Source organism: Talpa europaea (assembly GCF_964194135.1).
Source record: "Talpa europaea genome assembly, chromosome: 5".
Taxonomy (NCBI): domain Eukaryota; kingdom Metazoa; phylum Chordata; class Mammalia; order Eulipotyphla; family Talpidae; genus Talpa; species Talpa europaea.
Window position 1 is genome coordinate 108,742,476 of NC_140071.1, and position 18,732 is coordinate 108,761,207.

Below are 18,732 nucleotides of genomic sequence, written 5' to 3' on the forward strand. Positions count from 1 at the left end.
CAGTAACACTGTAAACAATCCCTCTTCAAAGCATCCATCTGTTTGTTATAGAGACTCTGGTATGAGGGAGGAAATGAGGAGAGGCATGGATTCTGTGGAAGATGATTTAGGGAGGAAGGAGAGAAAATATGGACAAATAACTAAACACTCCATATAAATTTTTCTTGGAGGTTTATAATGTTAGTATCTAAAAGTGTTGGGAGTTTTGTGGTAAAGAGACTGTTCAACTACCATTTATGTTCAATGAGTACTGTAAATATTTGGAGGTATAAGGGACATACGTGGTATATGAGTGGACAGAAGAAGTGAAGAGACCGAGTTGGGATAAGAAGGCAATCATGATGTGGCTAAGCACATCCGTCTTGATAAAGGTACACCCAGCTAAAACACCAACTCCAATACACTGACCTTGGGTTCACCACATAAGCTGATTTGGAGTGCACCAAGGCCTCCCACTATACTCATAAAATAAGAGTAATCAAGCTAAGTTATTATTATAAATTCAAATTACCTAAATTCTATAATCTAAATATAATTATAATATAACATAATTTTACAGATTCTACAGGCTTAAACAATAATGCTCTGGAAGAATGGAATATATTTGCTATAAAATAAAAACACTCCATCCATAAATCAAATGGGCAACAGCTGTCTGGTCTTTGCAAGGAATTATCTCTTTTGTCATAAGATTAGCAGGTCTACAGAGGAAAGAAAAGAATTAAGGATCAGTATCAGTTAAAGTCACCCAGTAATTTCTACAATGAAGCAATCCAACTAAATTCAGGAATTATCATGAAAACACTTTGCTTTCTAGGTGAATTATGACTGAGTTAATATTAACCCCTGGGCTAAGTATGTAGGGAGTATTTTTAAAAGTTGCTAATGTAAGGAGATATGCTAGTGATCTCTTAATCCGATCACATCCAGCAAGAGTTATTTGCCCTGGGGTCTCAGCTACATTGTAATAAAAGCAAAGGACATAAAAACTGTGGCAGGAACAGAGCTGAAATTGGAGCAACAGCATTATGAATAGCAACAAGTATGGAGATGCATATGTAAGAGGGTAACTAGAGTCAATATAACCACTGTTCTTCCATGATTTAGGATAAATAAATAGTTATGGCTCATCTGCTAAATGATCTACTGGGTAGATATTTATGGATTATTATATGGTATGTTATTGAGGATCAGCCTGGTTAAAAACAAATAGAGTAAAGAGCAATGGCACAGACTGGCTTTTAGTAAGACCATCATTTGTAATGTTTCTCAGAAAAAATCTCTTTCAGAAATTCCTCAGCATAGCTAATGTGCCATAGAAGGACTCTCCATTTTAGGAGTGCATAAATCCACACAAATTGCTATAATAAGGATTCATCCCATAGCCCTTTTGGCATAAATGCACATCTGGTCTCTGTTTGTAATGAAATCAATTCAAAGCCCCACAGTGCATTAATAATAAAAATGTTCAACATATTGCAACCAAATAAGGCCTGCAAATTTGAGTCTGTAAGATTCTGTCACACATGTGTATACTTTTAACACTGATAAATGATTAGGTTACAGAACATTTATCAAATGGCTTAAGAATCCAAAGATCGACTTTTTTCTTTAAATTATTATTTCCACAGGAAAATTCATATGTATGTATGCTAGAAGCTTTGCTTGCTTGATTTATAATACCTCTTGGATTTTTATATCTGTAGTTCACAATCCATAGAAATTTTATTAGCAATAAAATTGTTATAAGCACCACTGCTTGGCTTATTCATGGATTTGCCCTTTAAGAAAAACAAAATTCTAGAATTAGCTCATAGTATATCAGAGATTATCATTAATCTTAAATTAACATGGGAGAATTTTTTCACATTTTTTTTTTAAATTTTGACTGTTTGTTTGTAGCAGTTATAATCAACAATATAGGATCAGGCTTGGCAAAGCTGTCAGTCACAGATTTACCTTCTGTGCTATATGATTGATCCAAGGAGAAGAACAGTTACTGAGATCTGGTCCTTGGGGATCCCATGTTCCAGGAGCCAGGCATAGATAAGTTGATACTCCTAAAATGAGAGAAACATTTGCTTCAAATATTCAAACCATTTTTCTTACAATGACTTTATATACATGTTATGTTTAAATGTGAGTCAGGGTAAAAATGTTATCATTAAACTGAGATAATATCTATTAAAACACCATGTACAGTGTCCAGCAAGCAACTGGCTTTGGAGAAATGTAATAAAGCAAACAAAAACATTTAAAATTGTTATATCACTTACTGGCAACTATGCTATACCCAGGAAGTAATTCCATGAGTTAGATTGTTGGGATACTGCCTCCCTGGGACTTAGTGCTTGAGTTTTCAGAGGTCAGGTAGCACTTGAATATTAAAGGAATCAGTGCAAAGATTTTTCAGGAAAACAAGGTAGGAAAGAGCATTCCAGATGGAGGAATTATATGTTCTCTTTGTGAAATTTTAAGTGTTCTCACTGAGGCCTATTGGATAGGGGAGTTGCATTTAATGAGTTGCAACGGTCGGCAATGCTAGGTCAGAGGTTCTCTTGTCTCTTCTTTGTGGGTTCTGGGAAATCAATGAACATTAAGCAGAGGAGAAAAATGAGCTGATTTAGGCTTCAGATAGATATGTGGCAGGAGCACAGAAGAAGAATTTTCAGGAGCAATGTGGAGGTTATGAGGAAACATTGCAGTAATTCAGATAAGAGACTGTGCATCTGAATAGTGGACAGCAGATGGGACAAAGAAAGGGTGAAACTAAAACTAAAACATATAAATAGGGACCTGGGAGGATTACAGAAGTTTTCCTTCAAATCTCTATCCCAGTTTTCATAGTAATGAGGATTTCTGCAGTGCTTTGCAATTTGCAAAGTGTTTTCAAAATAAACTGGCCCTTTGCAACAAATATCTGAAGTAGGGGGACTTATACCTCTTTCACAGATGAAGGAACTAAGATCCAGAACTAAGGAGACAGGGCTGAGATATAAGGAGTTCCAAACTATCTTTTTTTCTAAGAATATTTAGAACTAAACAATTCACCCTTTTATAAAGGGAAGGGATATTTCAGAATACTTTTAATCACATTGCTGGATAAAATATTAAACATGTACTTTAAAAAACACCAGCATACCTTCTGGTTTTACCACCACTTCACATACCATGGAATTAAGGATATTATAACCACACTGAACTTTTTAACAAGAAACCTGTTTTTTTAAAGGAATCAAATCAGTAACACCCAAAAACAGTCCCTATGAACAACCTCTATTGTACATTAGTTTTATTTACATGTTCTATGGAATAATGGGCATTTTATTCAGTGTACCAAGCCAATTTTATAAAGATCAATGTATGCAACAATAAGAAAATCAGACTAATTCTAGCTTTAAAATTACACATAATAATTTGGCTACCATTTGAGAGTATTATGAATCATATCAGTAACAAATAAAGGGGGCTTGAAGAAGAGTTATTTAGTTTTTAACTATCCCCTAAAGAAAAGAACACAGCATCACTTTCTCCCATGGATGTGAGTGAATGGGAGGTTGGCTCCTGCCAGCATGATCCTTGAAAAAGTAACAGTCTTTGACTATGATAGGACAGCTGGAGTGACTAATAACAAGAGTCAAACTTTTTCTTTAGTTAAACTGGATGCAATTTTAACAATCATCTTGTGAGACAGATGTCCTTCACTTCATTTTCTGTAATTGACCTGTGAGATTAGTAACAAGTGACTAGCAATTGGGTGATTCACTCTGGGTGATGCATAAAGAGCTGGCTGTCAGGAGTCGCCAGGGCACTCATAGTATCTGTAACTCAACCCAGAAACTTCACGTCATGGGTGAAAACTACTGACCTCACATGTATCCACCAAATCCTTACCTGTGACTTCATCAGATTGCATTTTTAACTTTGAATATATATTTAATTGTAATATAGTTAAGAATTTAATTGACTATGAAGTAACAACAGTGTGTGTTAACAAAAAAAAAAAAGGAAAAAAATGCTAGGAAAGCAAGTCAAAATAACAAAACACCTTTAGCTTAGCTCTGTAGGACAGACTTGCCTATAGTTCCTGTGGGGCAGGGCTGCTTTGCCATCTGTCCTTGACGAGTCTTAAACCACATGATTTCCCGGGCTTCGACAGCCTCACAGCTCTCTTCCACAGCCGGGATTTGGGATGATGCTGATGGAAGGTGTGTGGTGATGTCGTCTAGCACCTCCACAGCAGGAGATGGGGTGCTGGTACTCCTGTTTCTTCTTCCTGACACTGATGGTGTGGTACTTCTGCCTGGGATCCAAGTTGTGGTTCGAAGGGTGGTACTGGTGGTGGTGCTTCCCATGCCAAGGGGTCCTGTGGTAGAGATTTCTGGAATAAAATTCAAAAGAAAACACCTACAATGTTTGTTCACAGTAGGGTCTCAGGATGTTCTAATTCTTTAGAATTTTTTTTTTTAATGTGATAATTTAGAGAGCCTTTAGCATGGGAGAAATAAGAATACCAGGTATCAGTGCAACCTGAGGGTTAACACAGACATCTAACCAATGTCAGACAAAGGCTTCTTCATGGTTCTACTCAACTCAAATTAAAGACAACAGAATCACAGCACAACTCATCTCTTTGGTATGTTTCCCCTTTTTTTTTTTTTTTAGATTTATTTATTTTATTTGTACAAGAACTGGGATGCAGGGCAGAGTTGCAGCGGGTGAGGATTCACCAGAGATAGAGTAAGGAGCAGAGCAGGCAGATCTATTGAAATACACTGCTGAGGGGAGCAGCAGGTGAGACAGCAGAGGTCTGCTGCGCCATGTTGGGATAGCTCCCTGGCTGGCCTAGGATGGAACTCATGCTGCAGTGGCTGGCAATAGCTTGATAGTGCTGTGTCTTTAGTCCCTGTGCCACCAGGGAGCCCTGTTAGTATGTTTCTTAATGCTTTAGGCTTTTTTTTTTTTTTTAAATAATTAAAGGGTAGTCTTAAAGCCATCTTTTTAGGATATCAAGCTTGGTATAGAAAAGGGGAGACCAATATATAATATTTTCATATTAAACATATTATGAGTGGCTAAAGTTGCAGCCAACAGGGGAGAGAAAAAAAAAGAATTGAAATTAAAGTGCTTACAGGCTAGATAAAAAGAGAATTTCTGAGTATAGTATCTTTTAACACAAATTAGAGTAGCTTGATCTTGCTGGATCCTCTTATAATTGCTCTTAGGAGTTTGAGAGAACTTTCAGACTTGACGTTTATCAAAGTAAAGTATAGTTTCCAATTAGCTGTATCCATAAATTATTGCTAACTAGTTTTTTTAATGAGAAAATGTATTATAAAATTTCAAATAAAAGTTGTTATGTTCTTTGAGCAGATATTAACCAGTTCTCAAACCAACAGTGTACCAAAGAAATGTCCTAAAAATACTAGGGTAATAATCAGTGCAGAGAATCATTTTTGTGTGAAAATATATTCAAATTCCCATCATGGGGAGGCAACAGTATGCCATGCAAAAACATCTGCTGCATTCCTAACTGCAAGATTAGAAAATACTCTTAACCTTACTTTCTGGCAATAAACTGTAAGGTAATTGACTCTCATTATACTCTTAGTAGCTCAGGTTATAGAAATGTAAGCCATCCTGGGATGGGTCTCCAGCTACTGTCATTCAGTACCTGCTTTCTCTAACATTTCACCTACTTATCTCTGCTACTCCAGAAGAGGTGCCAGATAACTCTCAGTATATTTGGCAAGTGGAAATATTTCCCAAACTGGATAGAGATGGCATTGGGAAGATGGTATGGATTTTTCCAATATAAATGATTGAAATTGTACTGTGTTCTGAAGTGATATTATTTGCTATACTCTTCTTGTTCTTTTTTATCCCATCCTTCCCTTCTCAGCTTTCCCTCCTTTCTTTTATGTCCCCTGTCTATATGACTGGTAATGTGCATAACTACATTTACTCATATAAGGCATCATATCTTATTTTCCCTTCTTATATACACATAATCTCCACAAATTGTGAATATTGTAGATTCTGACTCAATCTTTATGTTTCTCTTCTATTTAGTATCTACTTTCAATGGATGGATACAAATGCCTTTATCTTTTTTTAATAATGAAAGCAATACCATAGTAAAATGTCAATATCTATTTTTTGCAAAATAAAATTTCAACATTTATAAAATTAATTATAATAAGCACTGAACACAATCCAAACATGAAATTTATCACCATATTTTAAAATATTAAGTGAAATTTAATTCTTAAATCATCAGTAGTGAAAATATGAATAACACATTGTATGTGACATTATTGAAATATTTCAATAAAGTGAAACCAAGAATATTTAATACTGAGTAACAATATCTATTAAAGCTAAATAAATTAATAAGTTAACATTAATTTAAATATTATCTTATTAGTATTAAGTATTAACCTTTAAAAACTTGTGTCGATAGTATTCTTGCCAGGAAACAAACACATTTTTATGCAAATTTTTCCAACTGATAGAAAAATTCTTTTTGAATTCATACTATTTGGTAGTGTAGTAAAGTAATATTTAAATGATAATTGCAAGTATTTTTCATTAGTTCCTTAATTTAAATAATTTAAAAATGTCATCTTCCATTTGTAGTTTTGTTTTTTTTTAAGATTCGGTTATTTATGCATATAAGAGCTGGGATAGGCTGTGTGCAGGGGGTGGGGGGCTAGGGGAGGCTTGAGAGGATTTACCAGAGACAGAGCAGGAAGCAGAACAGAGAGATTGACAGAAACACACTGTTGAGGGGAGCAACTGGCAATCAGGAGTGGTCTGTTGCACCATGCAGGTTAGCTCCCTGGCCAAGGATCAAGCTTGTACTGCAGTGGTTGCCAATGGCTTCATAGTGCTGAAACTTTACCCCTTGTACCACAAGGGTGGCCTGCCTATTTGTAGTTTTGAAGGTATCATTTGAGATTAATTTTTTGGGAGTGACTCTAAACATTTCATTGATAATGGCTGACAGTTTTTGCTTTATATAAAGCATTTCTAGTTCTTAGCTTTTGTTTAATTATATAAAAATGTAGATTCAGGGCAGTTACCTCTATTAATTAAATTTTATGGTCAAATTTACTTTTTCAGGGTATTTTTGAACCAGAGAAAAAAATAATTTTAAAGTATAAGTTCTGTTTTTCAATTGTCTCTTTCCTCTTCTTGAGAGGAAGAATGCTTTCTAAATGAATACACCTTTTTTTTTTTTTTTTGCCAGTTAGATATTTAAATTAGCATAAATACTCTGGGAGGAGAAGATGTTTGTTTTGTAATCATTTTGGTTTTGAAATACTGCATAATCCCACATGTGGTGAGAAGATTTCCTAGCCTTCTGTCTCAATCAAATAAATCATAAAAAGGAGTGATGACACTGCATCACAGGATTTTTGCTTGCTATGACTACAGACTTGCCCCCAATTTTGAATAGATCTGTCTGTTAGCATAAACTTAACATGTCATTTTGCTATATTTAATTGATCCTGATTTCAGATTTTTAGAATACAGCATCACACCAAAATGTAGTTTAAGAAAAGCATCATATAACTAAAGTCAATGTTCCCTCTTCAAACCAATCATTTTGCCCAGAGGCATTTCATAGGGTACAGAAAGGATTGTTACTCCCCAGCTTAAAATACTTAAATGGTTCCTCTCAACTTCCAAACAAAGGCTGGATTCCTTTTCTTTGTGCATAAAGTCCTTCATGAGTTTATTTCCCCAGCATATTTAAAATCTTTTATCTTTGAACTTAAACCATAGAAAATTATCAGAAGTTTCCCAACTATACCCAGTACTTTCTGCTTCAGGGCCTTTGCAAGTATTACTGTGTTCCTGCCTCCATTTCCACCTGCTTAATTTCTATTTATCCTTTGGGACTTAGTTTGGAAGTCACCTTCAAGGACTTTTTTTTTTTTTTTTTAATTTATCAAGGTGGGGTTTTAAACTGATACGTGTTTTTCTTAAGAGTATCTTCTCAGTTTTAATTTTGTATCTGGCTAAGGGTAAATAAGCTCTTAGCCAGGGTAGACGAACATTGGGACTAAGTCAAGGAAGCTAGGGAGAGTTGTACTTGTGAAATTTTACCAAAGAAGAAAAAGAAAAAAGAGGGAGACAGCAGAAGGAGTAGGTAAGTGTCCCCACAGTCAATGGGCTAGAAAAGTTATTTTATAAATGCACTATACTCTACATTAAGAAAACTACCAGACGGCTCAAAGAAAAAAAGAGAATATTTAAATTGACTATACTCCTATGAAGTAACAATGCAAGGGCTTTGCTTAATACAGATATACTAACATTAAGGAGCAGTAAGAACTTATTTCCTTGGAATGGTGCCACACAGAGATGTCTACAAGTAGGGCCTATTATTCCCTTTGACTTTAAGCAGAATAAAATGCAATCTCAAAAGCAGTCCATCACCCCCGCCCCTCCCATCCCTTTCTTTTCATGTACTGCTATGTAAGACTCTCAAGGGCTCTGCTCAATGCCAATTTTGGACCAAAAAAAAAAAAAAGTAAGTAGTGATGCACGTGTTTGTTGCCAGTGCCTAAGAAAGAACTTGTCTTATTGAAAAAAAGAGCCACTGAAGAATCACAACAACACACTTTTGGTTAAGTTCCAGCTGATATTAGACTTTACAAAATTTTGTCTTTATCTTCCAGCAAGGGAATAGTGATGTGACACTTTATTGTGTATAGCATTACTGAATCTTACCTGATCACCCAACTGGTTTAATGAAACTAACTCTATGTTATAAAATATCTCAAGTGCTTGAGTATCAGGGAAAGGTTATTCTATAAAATAAAACAAGTTGGAGCGACTACTTACACTATACTGTTACACTTTCAAAATTGTGAAACTGTTTTTCTTGTCAATGTCACTGTGCTCACTGTGCTTATCCAGCTTAGTATTTCTGTAAATGTAAGTGAACAAAACTCTCTATTAACATTGTCCTCACAAAATTAATCTCATTTCCAAAAGAAAACTTTAATTTTCCTGTTCCTTGAAACATATTCTCCATGGATTATTTCATTACTATGATTTAATTTTTTTCCCTTGGTCTGCTTTGAAAAGAATTAATATTATCCTGAATATTACTATAGATTATACATTATAGAGAAAACTAATGAAAACTGTGAAAATAACCGTTAGCATAGTCCTTCACATTTTGTGATGTTTTTTCTTTTTTTTTAAAGATCTATTTATTTATTTATTTATACAAGCACTGGGTACAGTCAGAAGCGCGGGAGGGTGAGAGAATTCACCAGAGCCAGAGCGGGGAGCAGAGCAGGCAGAAGTACCGAAGTACACTGCTGAGGGGAGCAGCGGTTGGCAGGAGAGGTCTGCGCGCCATGTGGGACCCTCCTCCGGTGGCCGGGGAGCAGCCGGGGATCGAACTGGTGCTGCAGAGGCTGCGGGCAGCTTCACAACCCAGCGCTCAACCGCTGCGCCACCGGGGAGGCCCTGTGATGTTTTTTCTTAATCTTTATTATCACATTGAATTCTGACTAATGTGCAGAACAATTTTAACTATGAATTCCTTATTTTTAAAGTGAGAAAAGATAGGCTAAAAAAGTAAGTGAATCGTAATCATCCATGTAACAAGTAAATTAATATTTTCCGGTCCATATTCCATGTCTTTCCTAATATGCTATGACACTGAATTATTTTATGCAAGGTAAAATGATGAATTTTCCATAGCAGTTTGAGAGTGATTGAACTTAAGTGATTTTAATAAAACATTACTCTTATTGATCACAAAATGTACTTATCATTTGGCATTCAAGGTGTTATGGACTTAATTGTTCCCTACTCTCCCAAATTCATATTGAAGTCCTAACCCACATATGGCTGTATTTAGAGATAGGTCCTTTAAAGAGGTAATTAAGGTTCAATAAAGTGTAGTAAGGTTGTGACCCTAAAGTAATAGCACTGGTTGCAGAGATGCACAAACACAGTGACACCTGTAAGTCAAGCAGAGACTTCAGAAGAAACCAACCCTGCCAGCACCTTGATCTTGGACTTTGGGCCAGTAGCATTATGAGAAGTCAAATTGGTGTTTAAGCTACCAGTCTGTGGCATTTTATTACAGCAGCCCTAGCATAATACAGGATATTTAAGACAATACAGAACTATGGAATCAACAAGAGCCAGAACAGAATTCACAATAGAATTGTTTATCTTCTACTCAAGAAGTACATGAACTTTCTTTTTGATTCTTCCTCATTTTTTTCCTTTATTCTCTAAATTGTGTTCCTCCCCTATGGTTTTCCCTTTAAAACTTTTCTTTTATGCATTAACTTCATTACAAAATATATTATGTTGGCTGATTATAGAAGTCTTTTCTCTCTCCATCTTCCAAGTAATTATATAAATCCAAGATCAATTACAGGAGAAATCCTCCCAATGTCCTTATATATGAAATATAAAATCGTAACAATGCTGCAAGTGATTTTTGACTACTTGTGTAGTATTCTGGGTAGAAGAAAGAAATTCTGCCTGAGCCACAATTATTAACTTCTTTAGCTGGAGATAGTGAATTACCACATATTATCAGCTATGTGCAGAAATATTTATATTTGCAATTTGATCTCTTTATATTTTCTGATTGTCTCATATCATCTTTTTTTTTTTTTTTTTTTTTTTTTTTAGAGGCATGCTTTATTTATTTGTTTGCTGGTTTGTTTGTTTGTTTTGTTTATACATGCACTGGGTACAGTCAGAAGCGCGGGAGGGAGGGTGAGAGAATTCACCAGAGCCAGAGCGGGGAGCAGAGCAGGCAGAAGGACCGAAGTACACTGCTGAGGGGAGCAGCGGGCGGCAGGAGAGGTCTGCGCGCCATGTGGGACCCTCCTCCGGTGGCCGGGGAGCAGCCGGGGATTGAACCGGCGCCGCAGAGGCCGCGCGCAGTTTCGCAACCCAGCGCTCAACCGCTGCGCCACCGGGGAGGCCCTGTCTCATATCATCTTTATTGTACTAGAGGAAATTATTTGTTCTAATAAACATGAATTTATCATGTAAGATAATAAGCTAAAATACAGAATATTGTACTAAAATCATCTGCTACATATTTAGCCTCTACCATGCCAGGAACCGTGTAATTTAGTATTTCTAATAGCCTTTAGCTAGGAATAGTTATCTTCCATTTTGAAGAAGAAAGAAGTCAAATCAAGTAATTTTCTATAGCTTACAGAGCTGTCAAGTGATAGTTCCAGGGTTGTAATCCAAATCTATCAAAATCCCTCCGTTTCCATAAGGACTACATGGCTATTAAAAAATTAGACAAAATTTAACAGAAGGAAAACATATGTAAAAACTCTTAATGAGTTTGGATTATATTGTCCCAAACACTGCTCAAATATTCTTTTATTAGTACTGTTTTGGCCCAGACCTGTTGGGTAGTTACTGAACACTATTATTATGGGCTAGCCACTCTGCTAAGCACTTTATATAATCTGGCCCATTTAATTCTGACAACAAATCTCTGACAAGGCACTATTAGTCATCCTCATCTTACAGGTGGTAAAAATGAAGCATGAAGAAATTCAGTAATATCTTTAAGATTAAAAGGTCATATAAGAAGAACTGAGAGGGCCTCCCTGGTGGCGTAAGGTGTTAAACACCACACTATGAAGCAATCAGCAGCCACTGCAGCATGAGCTTGATCCCTGGCCAGGGAGAAACCCACATGGTGAGGCAGACCTCTCCTGTCTTGCCTGCTGCTCCCCTCAGCAGTGTATTTCAGTCTGTCTGCCTGTTCTGTTCCCCATTCTGTCTCAGGTGAATCCTTTCACGCCCTAACACCTCTGGCCTATACCCTAGCTCTTGTATGTATAAATAAATAAATCTTTAAAAAAAAAGAACTGAGAAACACCCTAGGCATTATTATAGAGACCCTACTCTTAACTACACTAATTTGGAAGTAATATTGAGAACCTGAACTTTATGCACAAGAAAGCATCTTTCCTACTGCTGTTGGGAATAGAGGATATAAACCTCTTTGAACTAATTTCTTTCTGCTTCTGGCATTAAGATAATACTTAGTTCTCCCAAACTAAGGATTTAGGGACTGCTAAGAACAAAGAAACTCCAAGAGCCAGAAAATTTGGTATAATGTTTAGCAATTAGCAAACAATAAAGGTGAAACAGCAGTTGTCTTTCTTTGGTAGTGTGCTATATCAGGCAGAGTGCTAATGCTTTATATGTACAATTGAGCTTGTAAACGAATGTATTAACTTCACATAGTTTTCAAGTGGTAAAGTCAAAATTTCAATACCAGTAGTTTAAAACAAATGTATATCCGTATTCATTTTGATGTTGTTTTTTTGAGTTGTTGGGTTTGAAGAGCAGGGTCCTTGGGTTCACTCTGGGAAATGTTTCACCAGAGCTCCCCTTTCACCAGCACCAGTGAGTTCCCAGGCGAGTTTCTCCAAGACACAGAGACATTCATTATATCCAACAGGGCAGGTTTATTATAAAAGGGAGAGAAGAATGAAGGACACTTGCATAGACACAAACGGGCAGAAAGGGATGCCCTGAAAGGGACAGTTTTGCTAAGACAGGCCTGCATGGTCACAGGCTAAGAGAGACCTGCATGTTCACAGGCAGGCAACTTAAGGAGAGCTGCCTCTGCTGACTGAGGTCAGTGAAGAGAAGCCCTGACATGGTACAGGTCCCAGCATGCAGGAAGGCTGCTGCCCTGCAGAGGGACAGAGAGTTGGCAAAAAGGAAATCCTGCATAGGCACAGGTGGGCAGGACTGCTGCCCCTAGCCAGTGCAGAAACTGCACTGACAGTCTTCTCTTTGGGAGGGGTTCACATTCCTTTTGGTTTGTTTGTTGTTGACTTTGAATAAACTTTGTTGAATTTGAAAGGGATCAGATTTCTACAATGGCCCTCAATCTCAATATTTTCACCTTCAGGTCTGTGCTCCTGACACTCCCTACAGCAGTCTGATCTCTGCTGGGATCTTGTGCTTTGTCATCTATGCTTTGGCTAAGGATCTTAGTTCTTATGGCTGGGTTAATGGCTATGTTAACCCCTTCTAACCCAACCTACAGCTCTTGGCATTGTGTGAGCCAAGTTTCAGATCTTGTGGAGCCTCCTTTCCAGTTTTTCTATCCTTATCCTCCATTAATTTCATTCTTGAATTATCATACATGGAATATAATATTTGCCTGCAAGAAAGTTTAGCTCTGGAACTACACAATATTAATTCATTCAATCTAATTAATAAAGCATCTACTGTGTGAAGCTGTTGTATTGGGAATAAAATGTTGAATATAGTTCTTATGTTTCCTGCCCTCATGAAGACCTCTTTAAGAGACTTTAATAGGAAAAGCTGCTAAAAAGAATGGAAATAGAAAAGAAGAGATAATATCAAGTATATTTATTCATTCTATATATATTTACTGATGCTTGTTTTATAGTACCCATTTGCTGGCCATCAAGAATATAGAGATGAAGTAGAGTACTCTTCTCAAGATATTAATATACTGTATTTTGTGGAAGGCAGAAATAATCAATTTTATATGCCATTTAGAAAGAAAAAGAAGTATCTGCCAACTAAGCTTGGATGGACATGTCTTTAATTGTTAGGCATATTCCAATTGTTAGGGGATAAAGGATGTCCTAAAGCTAATTCCATACAGGCTTTGTGGACTCCACCCCCACTCCAGACCAAAGCCAAAAGACACTGGGAATTACAAATCCTATCACCACCAAAGGAAAGGTTGCTGGAACCTGAGGGTGGGGTTAAGCAGCCAGGTTTGGTATAAAACCAGACACGTGGGCTTAGGGGGATTCCCTTCTTGGCTCTCTGCCAGCTCGCAGCAAGCGGCCAGTTCTGAGAGTGCCTTTGGGTTTCCAGGTTGGTGGATCTGGTAGGATGCATTAAAGACTTTATTTCCCTATTTTCTCCCTGAGTTGTACATTTCCTCAATTCCCTTTCCCTTGTAAATAACCCTTTTATTAACCTTTTGTGTGTGCTTGTAGTGGAGTATTAATAAGTTCCTTTTAAGCGTGGGGGTGAGGACCCAGAGCCAGGCAACCCGTTTTATATCGGGGCTGCTCCGTAACACAACTTATGAAATGTTAAAAGGTGAAACTGAGAGAATCTTGATAACTCCTATAATAATATAATAGAAATGTCTCCTTATAACACAATGAGATAAATCTTGAATCATTTAGAAGATATTTGACTTGAGATAAATTATTATGCCTTTCTGTGACTTATTTTTTTAACTAAATATTCATAACAATAAAATTATTTGAAAAAGGCAATGTGGATTTGAATTAGCAATGAAAATGACAGAAAATAATAAATACTTACCATCTGTAAGCTGTAACAATATTGTTATTTAGTTCTTAATTCAACCATGAATTTCTATTTACTTAGTATTGTGTCTATTGTTATTCTAAGGGCTGGGAATCAGAAATAACCAAAAATAAAAATCCAAAGAAACCCCTAAAATTATTCAGTATGTTAGTTATTAAAGAGTACTAAAAATATGGGGAAGAAAAAATAAGGCAGGGGAAGCAATAAGAAGTGTTGGGGCAAGGGAACTAAAATTTTAATAGGGTCTTGGAGAAGGTCTAACTGTTAAGGTAATGAGGAAGACATGATAGAAGTTAACAGAGGAGCTCCCCAGGATGGGAGAAAGCAGTATGAAATGAAATCAGAGAAGACTTTACAGGCAATGATGAGGACTTTGGCATTTACTCTGTGTGGGAAGCCAAGGACCCTGGAAGGTTCTGAATAGAGGAATGACAGGATCTGGCTTAATATGATCAGTTGGGTTGCTGTGTTTACAAATTACTGAATAGAGTGTACCAAGTAGGGCGAATAACTACTTATTTGGCTATATATCTGAGTTAGTGATGGTGGTGATTAAAAATCCAAAAACAGCAATTAAAAAGGAAACCCAAAACCCCATGTCATAACAGCACTATTTACAATAGCCATGATATGGAAACAACCTAAGTGCCCCCAAACAGGTGAGTAGATAAAGAAGATATGGTAAATGACAGAGTATTTTTCAGCAGTCAAAAAAAAATATAATGATAAACTTATGCCACTTGCAACAACATGGATATAGTTGGAAGAGATAATGCTAAGCAAAATAAATCAGAATGAAAAAGAAAAAAATATCAGATGGTGTCACTAATATATGGAATACAGAGAAACCAAACTAAGAACCAGAGAAAGATAACCTTAAAAATAGACACATGGGTCCTCCCTGGTGGCACAGGGGATTGGGACGCAACCTATGAAGCTATCTACAGCCACTGCAACGCGAGTTTGATCCCCAGCCAGGGAGCTACCCACATGGTGCAGCAGACCTCTCCTATCTCGCCTGCTGCTCCCCTCAGCAGTGTGTTTCATCTGCCTGTTCAGTTCCCCACTCTGTCTCTGGTGAATCCTCCCACCTCTGGCCTGTACCCCAGTTCTTGTATGCATAAATAAATAAATCTTTAAAAAAAACTGACCTTGAAAACTGACAATAGAATTGAAGCACAAAGAGGGAAGGAAGCACAAAGGACTATGGTGATGGATATGGGTGATTTGATGGTAGTACCCTATGATGGTGCTACCTGATGGGGAGAATTCTAATGTTATCACAAGTAAAATAATAAATTTTCATTAAAAAATGCAGGGACACATGCAAAGAAAAAGCATGGGGATATGAGAGAGGAGGTGATAAATTTTAAGTATGGACACTATGATCCTCAGTAGCTCTTAGTAAGCCCTCAACAATTGTTGGTTGAAATAAACTGATATTGCCTTTTCATTTTAATAAAAGATGAGTATTTCTTATGTAAATTCTTTTCCAGCTCTATCTCAATTACCGTTATTTATTTAAAATGGAAGCAATCACATACACATGATTGACTTTAAACAAAAAGAAAATATATCTGAGGTTTCCCGAGTTATACTGGGGCATTTATGTTAGTGTTCTGACTGTAAAATTTCTGTAAGTTTTAATTTATGAGAATGTTAAGGAAACTATGGTGGTAATGTTAGGGGGAAAGGATGTTCTGAGCTAATCCCATACAGGCTTTGTGGACTCCACCCCTATTCCAGACCAAAGTCATCAAGACATTGGGAAAGACAAATCCCGTCACCACCAAAGGGAAGGTGGCTGGGACCTGAGGGAGGAGTTAAGTAGCCAGGTTGGGTATAAAAACCAAACACGTGGGCCTTGGGGTCGCTCACTCTGTCGCTTGCCTCCTGGCTTCACGGCTCCTGGCTTGTGGCCAGCTCTCAGAGTGCCATTTGGGATTCCAGATCGGCGGATCGGGTAGGACGCATTTAAAACTTTGTCTCCCACTTTTCTCCCTGAGCTGTACATTTCCTCATTTCCCCTTCCCTTTTAAATAAAACTTTTATTAACCTTTTGTGTGTGCCTGCAGTAGAGCATTGGTAAGTCCTTTTAAGCACGCAGGTGAGGACCCACAGTCAGGCACCCCATTTTGTATAGGGGCTGCCCTATAACAGTAACAAAGTCATGCAAACAAGACAATCAGGGGGATAAATTAAACTAGAATTTATTGATTTCTCAATGATCAGGAAAACATTCAAGAATTGTGAGTTGAATCAGTGTTAATATCTAGAATAATGCCTTATTCTAAGGTTCAATATTGTATTTTATTCTCTTAGTTTTGACATTCTTGTTATCCAGCTATGGAGTTATTGTCTAATATTTACAGTTACATGTATTTTATTATTGATTTATGAATTTTATCTATAACCTTTACATACCTAAATATAAAGGTTAGGTATAAAGTAAAAAATAAATTCAAGAAAAATAAAATCATCCTCTGCATTTGGAAATGAAATACTCAGATTTAATAGTGAAGAACTCAAAATTTAAGCTCCAATTTTTTTAATAAAGTTTTTTTAAGTTTTTAGTAACTTTGATCTATTGCAGATGTTAATATAGGCTCATACTTGTTACATTTGCACAAGATTATAAGAAACTAAAAACATGTAAAGTCCTATTTCAGGGTGATTATTGTTCTTGTTTACTTTGCTTATGTTTAGAGTTTGGGGAAAAAGAGTATTACATTGCTTCTTAAGTGTCTCAAATTGCTTTGTTAAAAAAGAAATTCAAGCATTGATTTTATTTTTTAAAATAATTTATGCATACAAGAACTGGGGTACAGGCCAGTGATGAGGGGGGTGAGAGGATTCACTGAGACAGAGTGGGGAACAGAACAGGCAGACTGACTGAAATACACTGCTGAGGGGAGCAGTGGGCTAGACAGGAGAGGTCTGCTGCACCATGTGGGTTGCTGCCTGGCAGGCCGGGGATCGGACTGGTGCTGCAGAGGCTGCAGGTTGCTTCACAGTGCTGTGCTCAACCCTTTGTGCCACCAGGGAGGCCCCCAAGCATTGATTTTATATCAAATAAGCCTAAGAGTCACACAAATAGGAGATCCAACTAGTTTTTAAAACAGGAATACAAGGTTGAATAAAATTCCCCTCCTCAAGGAGTTTATAGGATGAGCAGCCTAAATTTTATTATGGGTTATGGAGAGTCAAAGCTTGGTTCTTTAACTGTCTAACATCTAACACTGGTAAGGCCACTTACATTTTACTTCTCAGCTCATTTAAATAAGAAAAAAATGCATGATTGGCATCAAATAATTCTTAATTTCCAGTAAAACCACAGACATATTGTAATTCCTTCTAACTAAAAGTCAGCATACAGATCATAGTCTTGATAGATTAATTAAATCATTCTGCCAAAACCACATTTAAACTTTACAATTCTTCTTGAGTGCAAGAAAATTTGACATTGACTTTGTTATCCAAGCAGATACACAACCTGACGTGATTATCAAGTACTCAATAAATGCATGATGGGTGAGTGATAAATATCTACGCCTTATTTTGAATATTATTTTCAGATATATTTATAGTGTATTTCAGTCGTATTGAGATTTTGATACATCACATTAAATAATTTGAGCACTCACTCCAGATTAAATTTTAAAGATTTAATATGCAATAGTTCAATTTTTTAATTATACAATATTAATAGTCATAAACCAAGCACCAGAAATTATAGACTTTGATTCTCATGAAATTTATTTATACAGAGAGAATACTAATTCATTCCCTCTAAATTATTTTCCTCTTCAGTAAAAGAACAGGTAAGAACTATCTATGTTGAACTGAGGTTTAAGTGGTTGATTAATTAGACTGAGATATTTTTTTGTTATAGATTGAGGAACAGAGTATAGGACATTTATCTGTAAGGCAAATTGCTATTGACTAGTCCTCAAGTTGAGAATTTAGCAGATTCTCTTCATTCATTTATTTACCAAACAATTTATTTTCTTTCAAATCACTGAGCCATGACTACTTACACCTTCTAAATTAATAGAGTAATAAAAACCTTTCTACTTTTGCAGTCTCCTGATTATTTTCTTCTTAAGATGAGATAGTCTTGTATTCCACAAGTAGTGATAAATAGGTCAAAGAAGCGAATTGCTTAGAGAAATCAACACACAGGATAATGATTTTCAGGTTCTCCCATCAAGTGCATACATATTTACATATATACACATGCACACCCATATACGCAAATAGAAATGATATATACATTCTAACTTGTTTGGGATTAAGTAAATAAACCAGATATTGATTTTAAATAGGTTCTTCTATTCCAAAAGAAGTTCACTATCAGAGACCTAACAA

The 18,732-nt window shown here is 36.5% G+C and overlaps 1 protein-coding gene across 31 annotated transcripts in view; it reads right to left on the minus strand.

Annotated features, from left to right (window-relative positions):
* ADGRL3 (adhesion G protein-coupled receptor L3) overlaps positions 1–18,732 on the minus strand; it is a gene marked incomplete at both ends in the record, with an annotated part of 456,353 nt that overhangs the window by 132,170 nt on the left and 305,451 nt on the right. For 21 of the 31 annotated variants that reach the window (XM_084234180.1, XM_084234185.1, XM_084234176.1 and 18 more), the window contains 2 exons: positions 1,960–2,060; positions 4,079–4,381. In XM_084234180.1, the coding sequence (XP_084090306.1) occupies positions 1,960–2,060; positions 4,079–4,381 (404 nt within the window). The remainder of the gene's footprint in view (positions 1–1,959; positions 2,061–4,078; positions 4,382–18,732) is intronic. The other 10 variants (XM_084234184.1, XM_084234181.1, XM_084234173.1 and 7 more) reach the window with 1 other exon arrangement.